The sequence below is a fragment of the Hakea prostrata genome, chromosome 4 (assembly GCF_041222555.1).
Source record: "Hakea prostrata isolate BN-2017 chromosome 4, UWA_Hpros_2, whole genome shotgun sequence".
NCBI classification, from domain to species: Eukaryota; Viridiplantae; Streptophyta; class Magnoliopsida; order Proteales; family Proteaceae; genus Hakea; species Hakea prostrata.
Genome location: NC_142603.1, coordinates 1,536,148 through 1,558,156, shown reverse-complemented (window position 1 = coordinate 1,558,156; position 22,009 = coordinate 1,536,148). Strand labels below are relative to the sequence as shown.

The 22,009-nt window shown below is 38.5% G+C and overlaps 2 protein-coding genes across 6 annotated transcripts in view; one reads left to right on the top strand and one right to left on the bottom strand.

Moving 5' to 3' along the window:
• Positions 1–3,502: 3,502 nt before the first annotated feature.
• Positions 3,503–22,009, bottom strand: part of LOC149016964 (RNA-binding (RRM/RBD/RNP motifs) family protein) — a 45,546-nt gene continuing 27,039 nt past the window's right edge. For all 4 annotated transcript variants that reach the window (XM_089151265.1, XM_089151266.1, XM_089151267.1 and 1 more), the window contains exons 10-19: positions 20,093–20,143; positions 19,902–19,984; positions 19,755–19,809; positions 19,559–19,673; positions 15,185–15,692; positions 14,885–15,098; positions 14,733–14,803; positions 7,610–7,778; positions 7,386–7,515; positions 3,503–4,462 (exon numbers count right to left, since the gene is read on the bottom strand). In XM_089151265.1, coding sequence (XP_089007391.1) covers positions 3,762–4,462; positions 7,386–7,515; positions 7,610–7,778; positions 14,733–14,803; positions 14,885–15,098; positions 15,185–15,692; positions 19,559–19,673; positions 19,755–19,809; positions 19,902–19,984; positions 20,093–20,143 — 2,097 coding nt within the window. In that variant the 3' untranslated portion in view covers positions 3,503–3,761. The remainder of the gene's footprint in view (positions 4,463–7,385; positions 7,516–7,609; positions 7,779–14,732; positions 14,804–14,884; positions 15,099–15,184; positions 15,693–19,558; positions 19,674–19,754; positions 19,810–19,901; positions 19,985–20,092; positions 20,144–22,009) is intronic.
• On the top strand, positions 8,419–10,504 carry LOC149016965 (uncharacterized). Of its 2 annotated transcripts, none has more exons than XR_016172742.1 (2): positions 8,419–10,288; positions 10,334–10,504. XR_016172742.1 is itself a non-coding variant. In XM_089151264.1 (2 exons), the coding sequence occupies exon 2, from the start codon at positions 9,146–9,148 to the stop codon at positions 10,142–10,144; it is 999 nt and encodes a 332-aa protein (XP_089007390.1). In that variant the 5' UTR covers positions 8,419–8,540; positions 8,586–9,145; the 3' UTR covers positions 10,145–10,504. The 2 variants fall into 2 exon arrangements, 1 of the variants encoding a protein (XP_089007390.1); XM_089151264.1 differs by having other exon boundaries at positions 8,419–8,540; positions 8,586–10,504.

Below are 22,009 nucleotides of genomic sequence, written 5' to 3'. Positions count from 1 at the left end.
AGTCTTCCTCGCTATAACTGTCCATCTGCCCACATACAGTTGGGATTCTTAAATTAAGCTTTTGTTTTGTACTAAATGTTTGAACTTTCGGGTGAGAGAGAGAGACTTGCGAGCTTATATTATTGAGCACTGAGAGAGAGAGAGAGAGAGAGAGAGAGAGAGAGAGACTTGCGAGCTTATATTACATGAGCACTGTGAAAGAAGTACATGTGAATAGCAAGAGACTATATAATAAAAACTCAATTTTGTATAAGAACAAACCTTAGAAGCAGTATCAGTTGATGAACAAGTGAGACAAAATTAGGTAGGGCTCAACAGTACAGGGATTGTCTTACGTATACCTGATCCTTATCAACATCCATAGCCTGTCCGCCATTATTATTGTACCTTAATCAATTACAAATAGTTTTGTCTTTGTTAGTCTCCTTAATTAATCACAGTAATGTTAATCACTACCTGATATATACAATGCTTGATTAGACTTCAGCCCAGATAGTGAACAGCAGGCATTCAAGTCAGGGAAGAAAAAGAAAAAAATAAAAAAGTGAAACAATATTAGAAACAGATTAGATTGTATTTCTAATGTTCAAACATGATGAGTGACTGCTAGTCTGAATGCATAGAGCAATTTCTTCCAATAAGTTGGACAAGGACTACATATGAGAAGACCTTTGAGCCTTTGGGAGTCACTCATGGATCTCCAGCTTTTATTGGTCCCCCCAAGTGAAGTTGGTCTTAGCATCTATTAATTTGCTAATTTGAGGGAGACGATGCAGTAATGCATTGAATGAGACACCTGGTAACTTTAATGGTGATGTTAATATTTGCAGGTCCACAAACCAACAGAACATAGAAAAGTAGAGATTCTGGAGAATAATGATCCTCCAGAGTATAAGATTGATCTTGAGAGTTTTTTTTCCTTTCAATCAAGTATGGAAACATTGGTCTAATCTATTAATTATGTGGCCTTAATTGAAATCAAAGAGCACTCATCGATTAGTGATAGGTGAGCTTCATCAATTATATGTAGTTGATCTTTAATCAGGGTTTTGTTTATGTGATACAGGATGGAAGATTTGCATCTGTAAGAAGTGCCGCTTCTCACAACTGTTCAATCATCAAAATTTTGGGTTATAATCAATGTCAAATGAGGTTGGGTTCAAGACAAGTCCACATTCGTTTTGGTCAAAGGGTGATCACCCACCACAAATTGTGTTGGTTGCAAGTTGCAGCTCATCAACTAGTCAGGCGTGAGAGATGGGCTCAAATGGGACCCATATGTTGCAAAGGAAAGCCCATAGAAAAGTTTATATGGACCCCACTAAGGACCAACCTATTCTACACATCCCATCATGCCTCATAGACTCATAGGTTCATTAATGGTGTTTGTCTGTAATTTTCCTCTGAGTGTTGCTGTCAAAACCAAACCAAACCAAAATTTAAACTCACTAATGCTGTTTTATTGTAAAAATCATATCCACCCAGACTCTGTGTAGCCCAAAACCATTACCAGCACACTTGCAGTGCATAATGTTGTCCTTTAACGGGACAATTGTCAAGAGCCATACACGGTTGTGGGGACCCAATCTAGAAGAAAATGAGAACCTCCCTCATGGCCCAGATCATCCCTGCCTTTCTTTTCAAGCATTTTTGGTTAACACATCAGGGTGTAAAGGCATAGCACAGTAAGTTTGTAACCTGTGTGGGTAACACAGAATGTAGTTTGGATTTCACTCGATTTTTGTCATTGTTATTACGGAAGGATGAATTCACATTCTCTCTTTAAACACATTGACATGCGTTCATGTAGGGTTGAAACAGGGCAGCTCACACGACTGCTAATTCCAGTTCTTCTTAGTGGAATTTTCACTTCCCTTTCAATCCTCACAAGCAATCAGAGCCAGAATTGACACTATTCTATTGGTGTACCGGAACACAGCGCACTGAGGATCTTGTTATGGGCCTGTAGAGTTAGAGGCCCATAAGCCCATAGTTAGGATTAGATGCAAAAGACAAGCCTACCGCTGTTTCTGTATTCCAGGTGCCGTTTTACTGCATGGTAAGTGGTGATAAAATGGTCATATTACCGTTACCATCGGATTCGCAATATTTTAATTTTGTTTAATTCGAGCCTGGCCCACTACCCACCTATAATGGCATGGGCCTTTCTAATTAAGAAAACCGATAATGGGCCCCCGAGGTTATAGGACTTATGCGCAAGGCCTTGTCTAGACTGTGGACTCTGATGTACCCAATTAATTCGAAGGATCACCATGTTAGGGGAAAGGTAACGCAGGGTCCATATCGTCTTTCCCGACAGCTGTTAACCACAAATGACAAGGGGGTCCACAGTGTTAGGTGATTGATTTTATTTTTTTAAAATATTTTTTAATTTTTTAATTACGGGTCCCACATAATTTGCGGTTGTAACACTGTTGGGGAAGCACAGAGTGCTCATGAATGTTTCTTGATCATGTGGATCATGCATCTACATGTATGGGTGAAGAACAATCACGTTGGTCATCCATGTTAATGGCCACTCATGCATTTTCATGGTCATATGTAATCAGTTGTGGGGCCTACACTGATATTCTCTTATCAATTTTGAACATGTGAATCAGATCTCATATTGAAGATATTACTATTCATGTACCGGATCAACTCCCCGCAGGGATAGAACAATGTGCTCCCCTAGTTTCACAATAATAAAGAAACCTGACTTGAATGATCCTGTAATACAGCAAACCCATGTGGCCGAACGATCTTTTATATATTTTTCCAGTAGTAATTCTAAGTATTATTGCATGTAATATAAGTTTTAACCATCAATGATTGGTGAACCAACAGATCCATTTGCAACCCCTTTACAAATATTACCTGAATGGTACTTCTTTCCTGTATTTCAAATACTTCGTACAATACCCAATAAATAAATTATTAGGTGTCCTTTTAATCGTTTCATACCTGCAAGATTATACATACCTTTTTTTAGAGAATGTGAAAAAATTTCAAGACACCGCAATAGCTCTTTGGTTGGGTAGTGGAGCAACATTAACTATTGATAAAAATCTCTAACTTTCTTTCAAATAATAAAATACTATTACATGTATCTAGGGAATGGTCGCTTGAAAGTGAATCCTCCCTAGATACATCTATTCCATTATATTCTGACCTATTCCAAATATAAATATTTGCAGAAGATTCATAACCTTTCTGTGAACCGGTTCTATCGAGTACAAACAAAAGATAAATTGTAAACCACAAATTGATGAAGAGCTATTTGTGATTTACTGCTACAAACTATTTTTGTCTCTTTCCCAGGTGAATCCGATTTGGCACTCACCGATTCGATTTTCTGACACTTTCCTGTAGGCCCCGCTGCTTCCAGGCTGACATCTCTTCACAAGAATTCAAAATTTTGAATCCGGATCATCACCCCCCCGCCCCCGAAAATGGTGAGCCCCACCACTGAAAATATTAAAAAAAAAAAAAACCCTCCCATCACCACCCCTGGGCCCCCTGTTTTTTGTGGTGGTAAGCCGTCGGGGAGCACAAACGATGGAGTCACAGATCCGGTTTCCAAAATTTTCCCCTAAATACAACTACAACCATTAAAGAGAGCTACGGGTAAGCAATCAGCAGAACCATCTTTGAGTTGTATATAAATACAGTTCTGGATGATAAAAGATTGAAAACCATCACCACAGAAGAAAAAATACATGGAAATAACAACCATAATCTCTTAAAGATCTAATCGGAAGCTATGACTGGAACCATCTTCTGAGTTGCCTAGAACCTTGCTTTTCACCATCAGGCCTGTCAGAAGAGCGATGTGAAAACTTGGATCGATACTGTTCTATCAGCATATCAAGTTTATCCACAGCTTCCTTCCCTGAGTCTTTGCTATCTTTGCTCTTCCTTTTCTTGAGGTTTTTGATGTTCTTTGGTTGTTGCTTCAGAAGAACACCATCCTCTAACTTCCTCTTTCTCAGGCTCACCTCCGCATCCCCTCTAGGTTTCGACTCTCGTGTGTCAACAGCCACATCTCTGGCATCAGATGCTTTCCTACCCTTCTTTCTCAAATTTTGGAGCTTTTTTGGTATCGGTGTCTGAGATTGGTCCTCGGAAGCAAAGCCAACCTCTGCTACTCTCTCCATAGCTCCCTTCTGCTTCTTTGTCGGGGGAAGTTCTTCCTTGGAGGCTATCCCTGGGCCCGTGTATTCCGTCACAATTCCTTTATTAGTTTCTGCTGTTTTGGCCAACCCCTTGACATCTCTATGTTTGCGTTTCTTCTCCCCAGCATTTGGATTTGCACCTGTCTGAGATTCAGTGTTTTCCCGCTCCTCTTTTGGGTATCCATCCTTGCTCACTTGAGCCTGTAGCTTGAATTTTCGCAACTTCAGTGTCTGGACATTGTCTAGAGCAAACTCAACAATGGGACGATACTCTGGACCAAAAGTTTCTGGTTGAAAATGTAAGAAAGAAATTAGGCTCATTGATTAGTTGGTGAAAATTCAACTACTTAGTTGCATATACACCTTAATTAACTGGTAGAAAGATCTGTTGAAACGATTTAAAGATTCTGAACAAAAGTTGCATCACCCTTATGACCCAACTAGAAAAAATTTGTACATTTATGCATTTCCCCGGGTATTCAAGATTCCAAGAGAACAAGAGATATTTGTAATTGCTAAATACAGGAAAGTTTTAGTTTACTTGATTAGTTTATTTAGTTTGATTAAGACACTTTGGGTTGGGCAATCCTGATTTGTTTCCATTCTTAATTTGACTTGTTACTTAAATATATGTAAGAGGCACACCCTCATGCATGATTTGATAATGGAATACATATTTGGTTAGTCTTAACCGAGAATATTCTCTAAACCCCTAGCACCCACCCAAAAGAAAAAACAATTCGGTTCTCTCACATTTTTTCTTCTTCTCAAGTTGGTTAAATCTCCCTCTTTCACACTTCCGTAAATCTAAATACATCAAACTCCCTCTTGTTCCCTTCTGAAGCAATGGATGCAAATTTAATCGATTGGATTTCAAGTCTAATGTTTGGATATTATGAATCACAAGCTAAGATTATTTATTTGCCCTTTTGGTTTGAAGTTATTAATGGTCAATTCTATGAGATCTCATGATGGTGGTCAGTCCTACAAGAGGTTTTAACTTTTGTGTTACGTTGAGTTACTAGAAGTCCTATATCAGTTTCTACATCAGACCGAGTAGTTTCCCGGAGTTCCATTAAAAGATCCTGCAAGTGTGACAACTGGTGTGTTGGCAGTTGATTAGTTTCTAGTTCTGGTCCATGAAGAGCTTTATAGAAAGTTCAGTACTTGAAACAAACAATTGGGTTGATTACTCCACTAATAATAGGATTGGAACCCCCACTGTTTTAAATAACAATAAAATTGTGGTTATCTAACAGCTACCATGGATTCAAAGTGCTCATAAGGACTGGATTCTCCTAGGCTGACTGGGTGGATTCTACAGGCCATAACGAGGATCTCTATTGTAAAATGATTATGCGGCTCAAATTTTCCAGTTAAAAAGATCAACTACCCCTAAACTTCCATTGATTAGGTTAAGTTGTCACTAACTTTTATCCCACCCTGCAGATGCACTGTTTTTTATTGGTTCATGTACTTGCAATTCTTTAACTTGAACCTGCTCTGTTTCTCCTGAAGCTTCACTTGTCCTATTTATTAATCTATCCCCATAAATTGATGTAGCCTTAGGTTGAAGTCACCCAACTAAGTTCAATCTAAAGAGGAGCTAGGATGAACTAACTCTGAAATGGACGTGCTCTGGTGTAGGGTTTTGAAAGTGAAGGCTAAGAACTTCTAGGATTTCTAGTGGGTAGTTATGGTAAGGGTTTGGATTGAGTATAGTGGAGGGGAAAGAGGGTAATTCAATCCAAAATTGGAGTGAAGCCCTTGGTGTATGCTTTTCACTGATGACAATATTTTGATAGATGAAACAGTAGAAGGGATTAATGTGAAGCTGGGAATATGAAGATCAAGTTTGGAATCAAGAGGCTAATAACTAGAACAAGGGCAAAATATCAGGTCTAATTTTTGTCAGAACATGACAAGTGATGAAGTGGTAAAGCTCAAGGAGGGAGAGCTACCACAAAGTGAATGCTTTGGATATCATGGATCAACAATTGGCACAAAAGGGTGATACAAAAGATAACATTTCACACAAATAAACTAGAATGGATGAAACAGAGAACTGCAGTGCTTTATGTGGCAAAACGTCTATCAAACTTAAGGGAAATTTTTAAGGACATAAGAAGACCAGCCATGACATATGGAGTGGAATGCTGGGCGGTTAAGAAAAGCAGTATAAACAAGATGCGTTGCAGAGATGAGCACGTTGAGGATGTGTGCAAGATCAGGAGAGACAAGAATAAGGAATGTTCATATTTGAACTAAATTGCGAGTTGCACCCTCTGTGAGAACCACTTGAGGTGTTATGGGAATGTAGCACAGAGACCACCAGATGGATGGTATGGAAGAGTGACCAAATTCAGTTTCACAGGCTTAGAAGAGGTAGAGGCATACCCAAAATGGTTATAGCATTAGTAAGAAAGGACATGTATGTGCTGGGGCTCGATCCTAGTATGACCAGGAATAGAATTGTTTGGAGGACATAGACCCCTGTACTTATTGTCCCGTTTACCTTCTTCCACCCCTTTTACTTCAATGTACTTCTCTTATTTCAATTGCTGTCTTAATCTATTTTGGATCCATGTAGCTGACCCCATTAATAAAGTTAGGGCAGTGGTCACTGTTTCATCTCTAGCTCTGTCCCCTGAGATTAGAAGTCAGCTCTTTCAGAGGTGGTCAATAAAGCTGCAATGGAACTTCTCCATTCTCTCCCCTAGGTACCATGCACTTCTATTAATAAGCCTTGCTTCAGTCGAAAATGCATCTCAATACCAACAGAGAAACCTGAGATTCTGGTCTCTGGTGATAGTCTTGAACCTGACTGTAAGCAAACAGAGTTATGGAGGTTGTATCCTACAAGATGGTGTATTTATATCTCAAAAGCCTAAATCTGGTTTCAGATATTTCATAATTTCTGATCATTTTCAGCCACCTCTTCTTCCTACACTTTGAAAGCTAGCTTTCTATAATTGGGCCCATTGATATAGGCTGTGCTTGGGTACTTCTGATCCCAGCCTACACCAACACTAATGATTGATCCACATGCATGACATTAAGAGCAATAAGGTCAGAAACAAGACAGCACTGGAATAGATAAATAGCTCAAGGAAATGTGATAAAGCAGTAAAACCAAAAATGAAACCAATTTCTGATAGTCACCATATTCTTACGAGCACTAGAGTTCATTATACTACAGAAGTACATTACCAGGATTGTTGTTAAGAACTCTCAGAGCTACAAGTGCATGCTGATGTTCACTGAACTCAACAAAAGCTACCCCACGTGAATGATTCTTCTGAATAACCTTTCCTTTCTTTGAATCCTTCAAGAACTTGATCTGCATGTTCATTGTTAAATTTACTCGCAAGGTTATCTTAGATGTAAAAAAAATTGCATTCCAAGAATTCCAACTACTATCAGGAGAAGCTTACCTGCTGAATCGCAGGTTTTTGTTTAGAAGCACGGGAAAGAACTGCATCTATACAAAGCTTCTTGAGATCCTTTTCTGTCAACGATTTCGGCAAATTGTACATTATGAGTCTGGTTCTGGAAACATGAAAATTAGGAGACTGAAGCTTCATCTCCTTTTTCTTTTGCAACCTGTACCAGGTAAAAAGCTCAAATTAGAAAGCTCATCCAAGCTTTCATACAGAAAGTAGCAAGAGTACATTGCATAGAAGGGCAATCTATGTCAGGTCCTGCAATGTAATTTTTTAATTGTAAATAGAAAGTGAAGATGAAAAATCCCAATTCCAAGACATGACATCAACCATTATGATGCAACCAGCCAATCCTAGATTCCAGTCAAGGAATTAAAAATCAGATCAGCTTCTTCACAAGACCAGATGTCCAGATCCAACCTATTTCCTATAAAACAAGGTCTGACAAGCCTTGTTGGGCTGTTGATTTCAGCAGTCCACATTGGGGAAGGGAGAGTTACAAGATAGAAAAGATAGGGGCTGTAAGGGTGAATAGTAGCTGAAGAAAATGAAGAGAGAGAAAAGAGGAAGCCTTCTAGAGTACTAATACGTGAAAAGGGTGGGAAAAGAAGGGAAAATAGAGGAACGAGTTAAAGGAGATAGGAACTGACATAGTGATGCAGAATTGGCAGCAGATACAAAAGAGAGAAAAGCCCAAAGCTCAAGCCCATTAAAGCCTAAGGACATGACCCAAAACAGCCCATGGCTTGCATGGGCTAGGACTATTGGAGTGGGTTAAAATGAGCCAATGGTTTCATGGGCTTGGATCACTTTAGTGGAAGAAGAATATCAGCCCACTATTTTGAACTAAGCCCAAGTCTAGCTTTGAAAAGTCAACAAAAGGAGCTAGTAGGTGGTGTTGGTTAGTGGTGGGGTATAGTTGGTGGATATTTCCATTATTATTTTGACTTGTGGTGTTGGGTAGTAGTTGGATGTTTCCAATGTTGTTTTGACTAGTGGTGTTGGGTAGTAGTTGGATGTTTCCATTAATGTTTGTAGTAGGTTGTGTTAGCTAGTGGTTGGATGTTACCATTAATGTTTTTGTCTCTTTAGAATGCTATATAAAGAGACTTATGTAAATGGTGAAAAGACAACTTGTGAAATGAAATCAAATTGCTTGCTAGCATTCCTCCTCTTGGAGAACCCTTGTGTTTGATCAAGGTAGATTGGTGTTCGATCCAATCGATCCACCTTACGGTGAGAAGCCCGGGTGTTACATGTTACTTTGTTGTCCTTATTGTTCTCTTAATTCTCTTATATTGTTCCATCCATTCTTCTTTATAGCATACTGCTGTTTTGAAAACCTAGTTAGTCCTTGTTCTTAAACCAATATCCTTGTTCTACCACTTCGGTTTTCAGCCTTCCATTATATCTGAATTTTATCTATCTTAAGTCTATCAAATCTGAAGTTGATTCCCTGTGAAAGGTCCTATTTGGCTACTGTTTTGATCATTCAAATATAGTACTACATTATTTGGTATCAGAGCCATGGCAGGGAGTAAAACTTCTGGATTGGATACTAACCTTATGGCACAAATGATGGGGATGTTGCAACAATCGAGCAACCAACTCACTGCAAGTCACAAGCACGAGGAAGAGAGGCGCTCAACAATGGAGGCTAAAGTTGTTACCTCTACTCATGCTCCACACCCTCCACCCATCAAAGAGTTACCTAAATTCAATGAGCATGTTGGTGATTCTCAAAAGGTAAAGCTTGAACACCAGGAGTTCATTCACACTAGCCATAACACAGGGCTGGTATTGGCTCCTGTTACAAGAGAAGTTACCCCTCAACCTAAGGTGACATTCCCTCCACTTATCAAACAGTTGCCTTCTGATTGCCTTGAGGTGGTTCCTGATGAGTTGCCTAATGAGCTACCTCTTATGCACGATATTTTGCATGCCAATGATTTGGTATCGAGTGTAGTGTTACAACACCTTCCGACCTATCACCTCAGCCTAGTAGAGCACAATGACTTCAAACGACAGGTGGATGAGTTGCCACATAAAGGAGTCATTCAAGAGAGCTTAAGTCCATGTGTTGTACCGTCATTACTCACTCCAAAGAAGGACGGCTCATGGCGACACCACTCTGATGAGGGAGACACTGAACAAATGTTGAGGCTGCCCCAACTCAAGCCACCAATCACTAACATCATTGAAGAGGTTTTGGATGACTCTTATAAAACCACTCGTCGTGGCACTGAATACCATGCTTTCCTCTTCAAATGGAAGAATCGTCCACGACATGAGAGCACTTGGATTCATGCTGGCAACTTCGAGAAACTCGATCCCGATTGGTGTGAGCGTTACATATCATTCATCCATTCGTCGGAGACGAATGTTTTCAAGCCGGGGAGAGTTGATGCAGAATTGGCAGCAGATACAAAAGAGAGAAAAGCCCAAAGCTCAAGCCCATTAAAGCCTAAGGACATGACCCAAAACAGCCCATGGCTTGCATGGGCTAGGACTATTGGAGTGGGTTAAAATGAACCCATGGTTTCATGGGCTTGGATCACTTTAGTGGAAGAAGAATATCAGCCCACTATTTTGAACTAAGCCCAAGTCTAGCTTTGAAAAGTCAACAAAAGGAGCTAGTAGGTGGTGTTGGTTAGTGGTGGGGTATAGTTGGTGGATATTTCCATTATTATTTTGACTAGTGGTGTTGGGTAGTAGTTGGATGTTTCCAATGTTGTTTTGACTAGTGGTGTTGGGTAGTAGTTGGATGTTTCCATTAATGTTTGTAGTAGGTTGTGTTAGCTAGTGGTTGGATGTTACCATTAATGTTTTTGTCTCTTTAGAATGCTATATAAAGAGACTTATGTAAATGGTGAAAAGACAACTTGTGAAATGAAATCAAATTGCTTGATAGCATTCCTCCTCTTGGAGAACCCTTGTGTTTGATCAAGGTAGATTGGTGTTCGATCCAATCGATCCACCTTACGGTGAGAAGCCCGGGTGTTACATGTTACTTTGTTGTCCTTATTGTTCTCTTAATTCTCTTATATTGTTCCATCCATTCTTCTTTATAGCATACTGCTGTTTTGAAAACCTAGTTAGTCCTTGTTCTTAAACCAATATCCTTGTTCTACCACTTCGGTTTTCAGCCTTCCATTATATCTGAATTTTATCTATCTTAAGTCTATCAAATCTGAAGTTGATTCCCTGTGAAAGGTCCTATTTGGCTACTGTTTTGATCATTCAAATATAGTACTACATTACATAGAGAGAGAAAATATGGAGATAGACTGGCCTTAACAGATGAAGAAGCCATGAGACTGGCCATAAGACTGGCCTTATTTTTCAAATTTTAAGGCAATTCCAATAGTAATGGCATGCATATCCACGTAATCTGGAACCACAACTTGGAAAAAGGACATGTCTTCATTCAAAATCCTATCACATTTAGAGGTAGCCCCCCTCTAATTGCAACAGTTAAACCATTTAACGAAGCCTGATGAAAACATCCCTTGTTGCCTATCGTGTTGTGTACTGATACCTCTCCCTCTTCTGTTCCTCCCAACACCCTCTTTCCTATTTCTTCTTGTGTTTATCGTATCCGGCTCGCAGCTAAGACAACATAGTTTCTTGCATCCATTTAGAAACTAAAGGTCCTTATAGAGCACCAACGAGGTAATTCCTTGTACTATTTTTATGATATACTGTGAATCTTGTGTATAGTAGCAGTGGCTACTTTCCGCATTGTAATGTGGAGAAAATGGGGATTTCAGATACGCTCTGTAACTGTTTATTTTGTTTCTTATAGCTATACGTTACTCATGTTTCCTATGGCATCTGTTAGGTTATTGTCACGATTGAGCTGGAGATTGGTCCATGTATCTAATTTTACAGGTTAGAAAGGTAGAATTTACTTGAGCTTCAATCGAGTAATAGTTTATGAATCATCTAAGAGAAGAGGAAAGTGGGATAAATAGAAATAGAAAATAGAAAACGTTTATTTTTTTATTTTTTATTTTTTTCAATTTGGCTTTTCTATATATTCAATTAGTGAAGGGTGTCATTTTATCATGTGTCTTTCACTAATTGATTCAATCATTTCTTCTTTAGATTTAATTTATTTGTCCCCAGCTCCAACTTCTTGCAGATTTGCGTGATTTTGTAATTTGACACACACAAAACCCCCTGAGAGAGAGGGGAAAAAAACTAAAAACTAAAAACTAAAAAAAAACTAAAAACAAACATACCGTAGGTTTTTGTTACTTTGTTATTGGGTTTTTAGCAACTTGAGCCTTCAAATTGCTGCAATAGTTCTTAGATTGATTGGTAACAGATTCCTTACATCTTGCTTGAGGGCTCTTTGGCAGAGACTTCTCACAAGTAAGAGGCCATGAGTTCAGTACTCCTTGGGACTAATTATTAGATGGAAAGAAGAAAGCCTGAAGAGGGCCTATTAGGACTTGGAAGGGAGGAAGAAAATCATATAGTAAAAAAGGGGGGAATATGGAGGGAGAAGAAGTCACAGACATGTCTTCTATGTACTCTCCAAACTCAAAACTTTTCAACGCGTTCTCCAGCCTGTGTACAAATTTCACGATTGCATGGCATAAATAAAAACAAAAACACTGCTATTCCAACTCAAAATTTAGGGATATACTAGGACTCTCTTCTTATAGCTATGGCCCTATGTATGGACTCCCCCCTTTAGGCTGGTCACCATATTTTGCTCTTGTTTCTGCTGTTATTCTACTTCTTTTGATATTTAATCACACCTCCAAGAACTGACAAGGTGATCAATTTTTGGGAATGTCCTTGCTTTCCCTATTATATATTGTTTAATCACATGGGCAAACACTACAGCAAGAATTTCTATATTGAAGATTCTATGGATTTCATCTTTTGAATGTCTACAACCTAAGAGGTCTAACATGGTGAGTAGTAAGTAGCTGCTACTTAGAGCTTAATTATGTCTCACACACAAGCTTTTCTTCATCCTTACCTGGAAGATGGTTTCTTAATTTGTTGAGAAACAATTAAAGTTGGAACTCAAACTATGGTATCTTTGAAATGACAAGTATAGATTGTGATTCCCTTGACTTACACTCTAGCAAAGGTTGTTGATCTCAATGCTCACTACTCATACTATAATTGATCTACTAATATTGAAATTGAGTTGACTAAACAAACTGGTCGTATCATAGTCAACCTGAATACAATTCGCTTCTCACTCAAGAAGACTACTCAGCTGGTGAAGGAGTTTGGTAGGCAAGCTAACTTCTAAAGTGTTTTGATCCTGCTGGCTTTTGATAAGTGTATTGTGTTTCTCCTCTTTTTGAAGGTATCATTCTCAACGTAGCCATCATAGAAAGTACATTTTTAACTCTAATTGAGAGAATAATATTTGGCATTATTTTTTGCTGCAGGTGTGATGTGCAAGCAATAGCATGGTAGAAGATCTCGCTCGCTCGAGAGATCTCGCCACCTTGAAAAAGAGAGATCTCGACCATCTCGGTGAGATCTCGGTCAAGATATAAAATTTTTTGGCGTCAACTCGGTGGCCCATCTCGGTGGGTTTTAGGGTCCCAATTGGGTTGAAACTTGGTATTTAGCTTATTTAAGGCCTTTTGAACACGTTGATGGCCTTGGATTTATTAAAAACAACCCTATGTATGATTTCTAAGTCTACCCATAGTGTGAAACCAAAATGTAGTAGGATTAGGGAATGCAATGTTATACAACATGTAATATAGAACCTTTAAGGCATATAAATGAAAATCAAGTATATCAAGGGCATCAACTAACTTAAATGTTATCAAAATTCCATCCATATGAGTATCACAATCTCAATTTTCAAGAATAAAATAATTATACAACCATTAGAAGTTCTATATAAGTCATTAAATCATAAATTCATAAGATAAGTAGAGAATGATTGATCTTCCTTTTTGTAGGTGTGCTAAGAGTAATTGCAAGTGAAAATTCAGCCAAAATCCACAAAAAAAGGTAAAATTTGAGAGTTCCAGCTCCAGGGCGAGATCCAGGGCGAGATATGGCGAGATCTCGAGCGAGATATCCCAACTCGCTGCTCTCGCCCTCCATCTCGTCTCGCCAAGATGAAAAAATGAGATATCTCGCGAAATCTCCCACCATGAGCAATAGCTCAGAAGTAAGAACAATGTGGGCACTTACCAATAGTTGATAAAAAGGTGCTTCCAAAAGGAGAAAGAGAAGAACAAAGAGATAACAAAGCAGCACTCTCAAATTATGGAATTATAACTATTTCAATTATTTTTGAGGGGCTATAATTGGTTGTTAACGATAACTTTATCTATTTTGACAATTGAAAAAGCTTTGAAGTAAACAGCAAATGTCTAAGTGTATGATTAGTTTCTAGGCATAACTGATTGGAGATACGTAAATCTTCTTTTTTATTTTTGGTAGAAAGGGGATTCTTAAAAGTATGTTACTTTCAATATACTATGTTCACTTTATCCTTAAAGAAATGAAATTCCGACTGTTTGTTGTATTGTCAGATTTCGGAACCATACACCTAGGTAGTTGAATTTCCATAGTTTTTGATAGAATTTAAGTGACATCTTCTGCTAAGAAACTCACGTCTCTAACACTAACAGCAGCCCCACATTGAACCCATTGGACAAACATCAAAAAAAGCAACTCATTTTAATTAAATCATGATTATCTTCATATTCTCCACTAAACAAGAATTTCTGTCAAAAGATATAAATATATATATATATATATAAAATATAAAATATAAAATAAAATAAAATAAAAAAGAAGAAGAAGAAGAAGAAGAAGATAATCATTTAGATGGCAGAACATATAACTCCCATAATAGCTTTCTCTTCTAACATTTTAAGCTTTTCTTCTTCTAATTTTTATTTGTGTAAATAGAAAAGCATAAATAGAGCTAAAATTTATTTAAGTCAAATCGTGCATTACTATAATCTATATTCTATAATCTTCAATCTAATAGAATAGAAGCAAAAGGCTCACGTGCATTTGCACGTGCATATTTACTAGTGCCACTAAAAAGGGAAACTTCTATCAAACTTCTATCAAACATTGGCAATTGGGTACAACCTCTATTACTTACATTTGTCGTTTTGATAAATCACTGGCTGAAACACCTTCAGCAGCAGGTGAGCCCTCAAGAATGAGACCCTCCTGTAAATATGGGAACATAGAGTGGATTGAAGAAAGAGTTAACCATCACAATTCAAAATGAGAAAATGGAAAACTAATGACCTTTGCAAGGTAAAGGTTGCGGTGATCATGATCATCCTTCTTCGCCTTTTGGAGTTCTTTCTGTTGGGCTGATTTCTTGTCCAAAGCCTTCAAAGCAGTCAGTTTTCTACCTTTAAGAACAAGTCCAAGACCAGAGGTATCATTTGCTGCTGAAACTGCTGCATCTGCAGCAGATGATGTACTGAACTGAAGAAATCCAGATCCTCTAGGTCGTCTGCTCACAGAAACAAAAATAATAGAGATTAGGACAAAATATAAGAATTCTTGGGGGGGGGGGGGGGAACTAGATTCCAATCATACTTGGTGATCTGATGAAGAACTGGAACAAACGATTTCACTTCCCCAAATACAGAGAACCGTTGTTTCACATCTTCATTGTCAATATCAAATGGGAGGTTACTAATGAAAATTGTCTTCTGCAAGTTATCCTGTCCCTCAGTCAGCTGACTAGCTGCCTTTCCAATTTTAGGTGATTTTTCAGATTTGACTGGCACTGCATTTTTTCCAGGCTCAATGGCATTGTCAACATTTTCTTTGTCATATTCATGTGTCATGGAATCATCAGTCACAGAAGGCACTGTTCCTTTTGTAGAGAATGCAATCAAATTCTTTAGTACTTTCCTTGCAATGTCTGCCTCCTCATCAAAATTCAACTCTTCACTGGGAACTCTGTCATCTATGGCATTAGAGTCCTTTGGATAATCATGTTCACCAAGGGTGTTTTCACATTCTTCATCCCTAACGTCAATACCATCCTCCAAGTCATCACTACTGGAGTCACCATTGTCATGTCTATCATCTAATTTCCCTGCAAAAAGAAATTTAAGCCCAATGAAAATGATACAATCCAAGGAAATGGAAGGGGCAAAAACAAGGAAGCAAAGCTTCAAGACAAACTACAGTCCCCTAGAAGACTATGGCCGAGTAGTAAAAATTTGGAAGGCACTGCTCATCCAACAGTAGGCACGGTAGTCAATATTTCCACTCACATATTTAAGTCTGCGCTCAATATAAACAGTTTTATAATATACAAAATAATGAAATTTGAACCATAAAAAAAAAATACACTGCAGCGCAGGTGTGTGAAACCTGAGAACACCAGATTTTAAGTGCCAAGTTTTAAAGGGGGGGGGGGGGGGAAACCGCAGCTAAATGGCCGAAGAGATAGAAATTTCAGAAATGGACCTCAAGGAACTTGGCAATGCAATAAAAATATAAGTGATAAGCAAGGTGTTGTCAAGTGGCAGGCAAAAATTGATGCTCCTAGCTATTAGAATTGTAGACTCAAGTGTATTTACAAATCTTAAAGCATTAAATCCATTGACATACAAGCAAATTGAAACATTAAGATGCTTTGAGCAAGCACATAATGATTACAGAAAGAAAACCTCATACAATGCAGATTCAATCGGGACAATGTGTTGCCTACTCCAACAAAGCTTGATATTAAAGAAGAGCAAAAGTGCGCATAAACTAGGGACACAAAACATACAAGCAGCAGTTTAGTTTGAACCCCAAAAGACATTGCATGTATAGGCAACCAGAACAACAGTACTAAGGTACAATAATCAAGAGATCAGCTAAAGTTTGTTTTCTAAGGTCCAAGATAATTTCACAGACAATACTGTTAACTAGACTAAGCTTATCACTGCAAGGTGCGAATATAGGATTTCGGATATCTCAAAATACTTCATACTCAACTGTAACTGGATTCAGATTTCTCTAACAAGGTGAGGGTATGAGAAGTATAGTTGTCAAGGCACCGTTTGAGTGTCCAGGCTGATTTGTAGGAGTCTAGGTAGCAACCGCCTTATCGTAGATTGCCTTGCACTAGTGTAATTGGTAGACCACGTTACAGTACACACTAATGCCAAATATTATTTAAATAAATGTTTTTACTTAAGACATTATGGAGGGGGGTACACTTAACCATAATAACTGCCTCAAAACCACCATGGTCGATGCTTTACCACCTAAGCACTTCCACTACCGAAAAATGCCTTGGATTGCCTTGCTGCCATGACAACTTAAAGAGAAGAGGAGTAGATAGGTGGGGATAGAACCTATCCTACTTAAAGCCATCTACCTTAAACTGATTAAATGGATTCCCCAAGTTAACATAAAAACATCAGAAAAATAAATACTTTCCAGTACTAACATGAACCATTTGAGAGGAGGTGATGTAGCCGCAAGTGAATGAGGGCCTGTTCTTCTGTGGTCTTTTAAGAGAACCAACTCATATGGGACCAAGAAATAAAATTTGGGGATAGGGTGTATCAGTTGTTGTTTCCCAATTGTTTCTTAACAAGTGTGTTATAATTCCTCGCTTGGGATTTGGTTCTTTAATGGGATATAGATGGATAAAGGTATAAGGATAATTACCCATTATCCCCATCCCATGGGAGGTTGATAAATTTGTCGGTATGGGACGGATTTGAAATGGGATGAAAACTTAGGGGAATGGGATAAAACTTGAAAGGAATTTATATTTTGATCCTTAGAATAATCTTTTCAAGTTCCATTGATTTCTGATGGGTGGTTTGGGAGATATCAGGTTTCTTGATTTTTTTCTTTTCAAGTTCCACTGATTTTCAATGGGTGGTTTGGGAGATATTGTGTTTCATGATTTTGGAGGGAAAATAAGTTGACAATAACAAAGATGGGTAAATCTAGGTTTAGTTGGTTTGTTGGGGCTGAAATTGGGATGGAAGGTCAACAGTTAGACTGGCATAGATCTGACCTTGAATTTTGGGTCTCCAAAAAGGTCCAAAAATTCAAGCAAATTGAAGAAAATAGAAGAGGGTAACATGCGAAGGAAAACGAAATTAAGTGTTGACTTGTTAATTACCTATAATACAAGCCTTGAAATGCGGTGTGATGGAAGCACTGCTAAAGGAGAATCCTTCAAGTAGAAACCCTAGGGTGCTTACTTGATCAAATAAAGGTCCCTTACCATTGATGAGAGCTCTACTAACACCTTGCTCTTAAGCAGCAACACACTCTATTATTAATTGTATTCTCAAATCTGGAATCTATTACAATCCCAGGGCTTTATTTATAGCCTTAAATAAGAAGTTCTAGTGAAATTAGGACTGAGAAACTGACTTTCCTACTTATACAGTTATACTCAACATACTAATCCAAATATAACTAGGAGTCTAGGACTTTTATAACTAAACTTAAAAGGACTCCTTATCATATACTAGACTGCATCAGACATTAAAAAAACATATAAAGACTATTCTGCTTATAACTGGGCAAAATTTACATAATTAGACCAATTAAATTAAAATAAAAACCTGTTTTCGTAATTGACCTAAACACTAAACTTATGGGCCCATAAAGTAAATCCATGACCACATAAAACCTGCAGAACAAAGGCCCACCACCCATATCTATCAACCCTAAGTTGATTTCAAAGGGAAGTTGGCCAATTCGGTGTCGGACTTGCATGAGAACCAAGTATTACCATTAGTCAACCATTTATCATCTGAGGCACTTCCTGAGCACATAAGTGTCATTATGACATAATCCCAACATTTTCTTCTTTGAGGATAAATGATGAGGGGCGAAGAGCCAACCAAAAAAGTATGTCAAGACGTCTTGTCCAACGCATATACATATTGGACATCGGTGAGAGCAGAACTCAGGCCATTGTCACCAAGTGTTCAGTGTTCAAGTGGAAATAGCCTCTTGGTGAAGCAAGGTATAGGTTGTGTACATTCAACCCTCCCCAGACCCTGCAGTTGCCTCATGCACTAGGCATGCACCTATACTCATGGAACTTTTTTTCGCCGAATTTTGGTGATTTCGCCCCCCGGCGAACTGAAACCAGGGGGCAAAACGAAATGTTTTTAATATTGCCAGAAAATCGACGATTTTCCGGCGAATCAGCGAATATCGCCGGATCAGAAGAAGAAGAAGAAAGAAAGAGAAGCAGTAGCAGATTCTGGGTGGTTGATCTTTCTGAGTTTCTGATTCACCATCAACAATGCCGAGCAGATTCCGTCCCAATCATTCTACACAAATCCAAGCCGAACTCGACCACGAACCGGCGGCATTAAACAGAGTTGGGGCTGAAGTAAGGCAGGCGATACAGAAGATGAGTCAGGCAGATCTTGCAAAGCAGATCAATGAGAAGCTGCAACTGGTTCAGGAGTATGAGAACGGGAAAGCTGTTCCTAATCAGGCTAACAAGTGAAGATGGAAAGAGTCCTGGAAGTCAAGCTCATAAGGAACGATGGGAACTCACGCTCCCAGTCCCAAGCTCCCTGCGAAATCCAACTGAAATCTTGGCGAACTTTTGCCAAGATTTCAGGGTTTCGTTGGTTTCGCCAGCCAGCAAAACCCCGAAATCCGGCGAACTTTCCTTCCCTGCCTATACTTTTTCCCCTAACAGCCTCCGCAATGTTTAGAGGTTGCAGGTGTTATCATGACTAAATTTTCCAACTTACTTCTCCCTAAGAATAAAAGTTACAGAAGTCAGCATTTCCATCTATTAGTAAGCAAAGTTGCCAAACATTTAAATAAAGAAAAGCGCAGAAAGAAATCCATGCATTATTTACATACTCCAAATCGAAGAACAGTAGACCACAAAAAGATAAGAGCCATTAACCCAAACCCCCTCTCCACCCCCACCCCAAAAAAAAGAGTAAGTTAAGAGCTGTAAATCACCATCCTCCTCTGCATCAGCTGAATTAACTCCAGCTGTATATATTTTTTTGGGAACAGCCCAATCAACAGCAATGGGTCGTTTTCCAACTGTTTGCCCATTAAGGTTCCTAATAGCCTGTAAAGAAAAGTAAAGACTCTGAGATCTTTATAATACAAAATTCCTACTGTTCTCAAAGCAAGTCAAAGACAATCTTACATTTTCTGCATCCTGCTTGCATGTGAATGTAACAAATGCAAATCCCTTAGATAACCTGCATTGAGAAACACAGCTCAGATCCATTTCACCTTCAAAATGAAAAAATAAATACAAAAAAAGGAGATAAGACATATATAAAGCCTATACCCAGTTTCAGATTTCTGTGGCACAAAGATATCCCAAACAAAACCGGCAGACGAGAAGATTCCTTTTAAGTCATTGACTTTAGCCTGCAAAATATTTTAAAGAATGACTAAGCTACATATTTCCTCCAACAGCAACAACAAAAGGGGAAAAAAGAAAGAAAAAAGAGGTAAGACACACGTTAAACAATTAACCTTAAAGGGAAGATTTCTAACTATAAGTCTCCATTTGCGAGTCTTGGAACCCTGATCACAAAAAACAGAAAGAAAAATATAGACTTGCTTTAAGAAAACATTATCAAGAAACTAGTAAAACATAGGAAAAATGGTTAGAGACCAAAGATCACAATCGAGGAAACAACGAAACAAAGCTAAGCTCTCCACACTAACAATAAATATAAGATGGGCATGCATTTCATGTTTCGGATACGTAAATGGTTTCCCCAGCACACTATTAAATCAAGATTTTTTTTCACACATTTTGTCTTTTTTGCGGGGGCCTGGGGTGGCTTTGCAGGAAGGGTTTAATCATTGACATGAGAACACACTGCATGGAAGAATGCAAAAACTACAGGCCTTTAGTTCTTTGATATTCCCATAAATCAAACACGGAAATGCTCCTCCCTTCATAAAAAAAATGACAGGATGGGATCACACCCTCACGGGCCCAATAACATAATGCTGCAGATTTAGTCGAGCTATTTTCGAACATGACCGGTGATATTGTTGACCCTTAACAGACCGACTCGGGTCAACCATGGATGAATCAGACCAGCCAGTTCTTGGTCGGACCATGAACAAACTAAACCATATAGCATGTACACCAAGCAAAGTACAATGTTTGAGCTACAACAAACCTCCTAAATGTTTGGGACGACGACTTTGGATGAATCAAGGAGTTAGAACTAGTCAAGGAGTCCAGGTTGAACTCAATTACTATTAGAGTTTGAACTGGTTAAGGAGTCCAGGTCGAACTCAATTTCTGTTAGAGTTCCAACTGGTTAAGGAGACCACGTCAAACTCAATTACTATTAGCCTTATCTGACGGTCAGCAAGTATTTTGGAAACGGATCACACAGTCAAGGTAACTACCTAAAATCTATATAAACCTACACCTTTGCCATGAACCGGTACACATTTTTCTGGTACTTCTGCCAGCTCTGAGATCTCTACATCTGTTGTTCTATCTTATAAGGTTGTGTGCTACCACTGACTTGCTCATCGGAGATGTTACTCGACCAACCCAGTCAAGCAAGTGTTTGCAGGTTAGTTCGCTTGTGCTGCCGAACAGGTTTTTGAAGCAACAACCAGATTAGACCAACTTTTTTACTCAAGCAGCCAATCACAAAAATATTTGGTTCTCTTCCATACTAGAAAGCACAAGAACCTCAATTTAAGTAATTTTGTGATATTTGACCTCTTTGAACAATTGTAATATGCTGAATAGATGAGAAACATTTTTTTTTTATCATGCACGTAAATTTGTGTAGGGTCGGAACTGTGTTTCCTTAGAAATGCATTTTGAGCAAATTGATCCAGCTGTTCACCATTCTCCAGCAGACAAAATGATATTCACAAGATCTTGAGGAATCTTACAGAAAAAATCCAATTTACAACTACAAAATAGCCAGAAAATAACCATAATCCCAATAACTGTACAGGCTGCCTTCAACAGCAAAGAATCCTGATCTCTACAAAATATAGAAGGAAAATTTCAAAGAAATCCTATCAAGATTTTCGACATGATGAAGAATCAGATATCAAAAAGAAACAACAACTACAATAAGCCTTGTCCCAACTAAATGGGGTCGGCTACATGGTTTCTTGCCCTCCAATCAGTTCTGTTCGAGGTCATGCTAGATACAAGGCCTAAGCTATACATATCATTTCTCACCACTTCTCCTAAGGTTATCTTAGGATTACCCCTAGCTCTTCTAGTTCCTTCAATATGGATTAAATCACTTCTTATTACCACAAAAAAAAAATCACTTCTCCGTACAGGGGCATTTATAGGTCTCCGTTGAACGTGGCCGTGCCACCTCAAACGACCTTCTCGAAGCTTATCACTTATGGGAGCAACTCCCAGACCAACTCTAATATGATCATTTCTTA

Excerpts from the sequence above, each read along its gene's own strand:
- LOC149016965 (XM_089151264.1), top strand. The coding sequence starts at position 9,146 with ATGGCAGGGAGTAAAACTTCTGGATTGGATACTAACCTTATGGCACAA.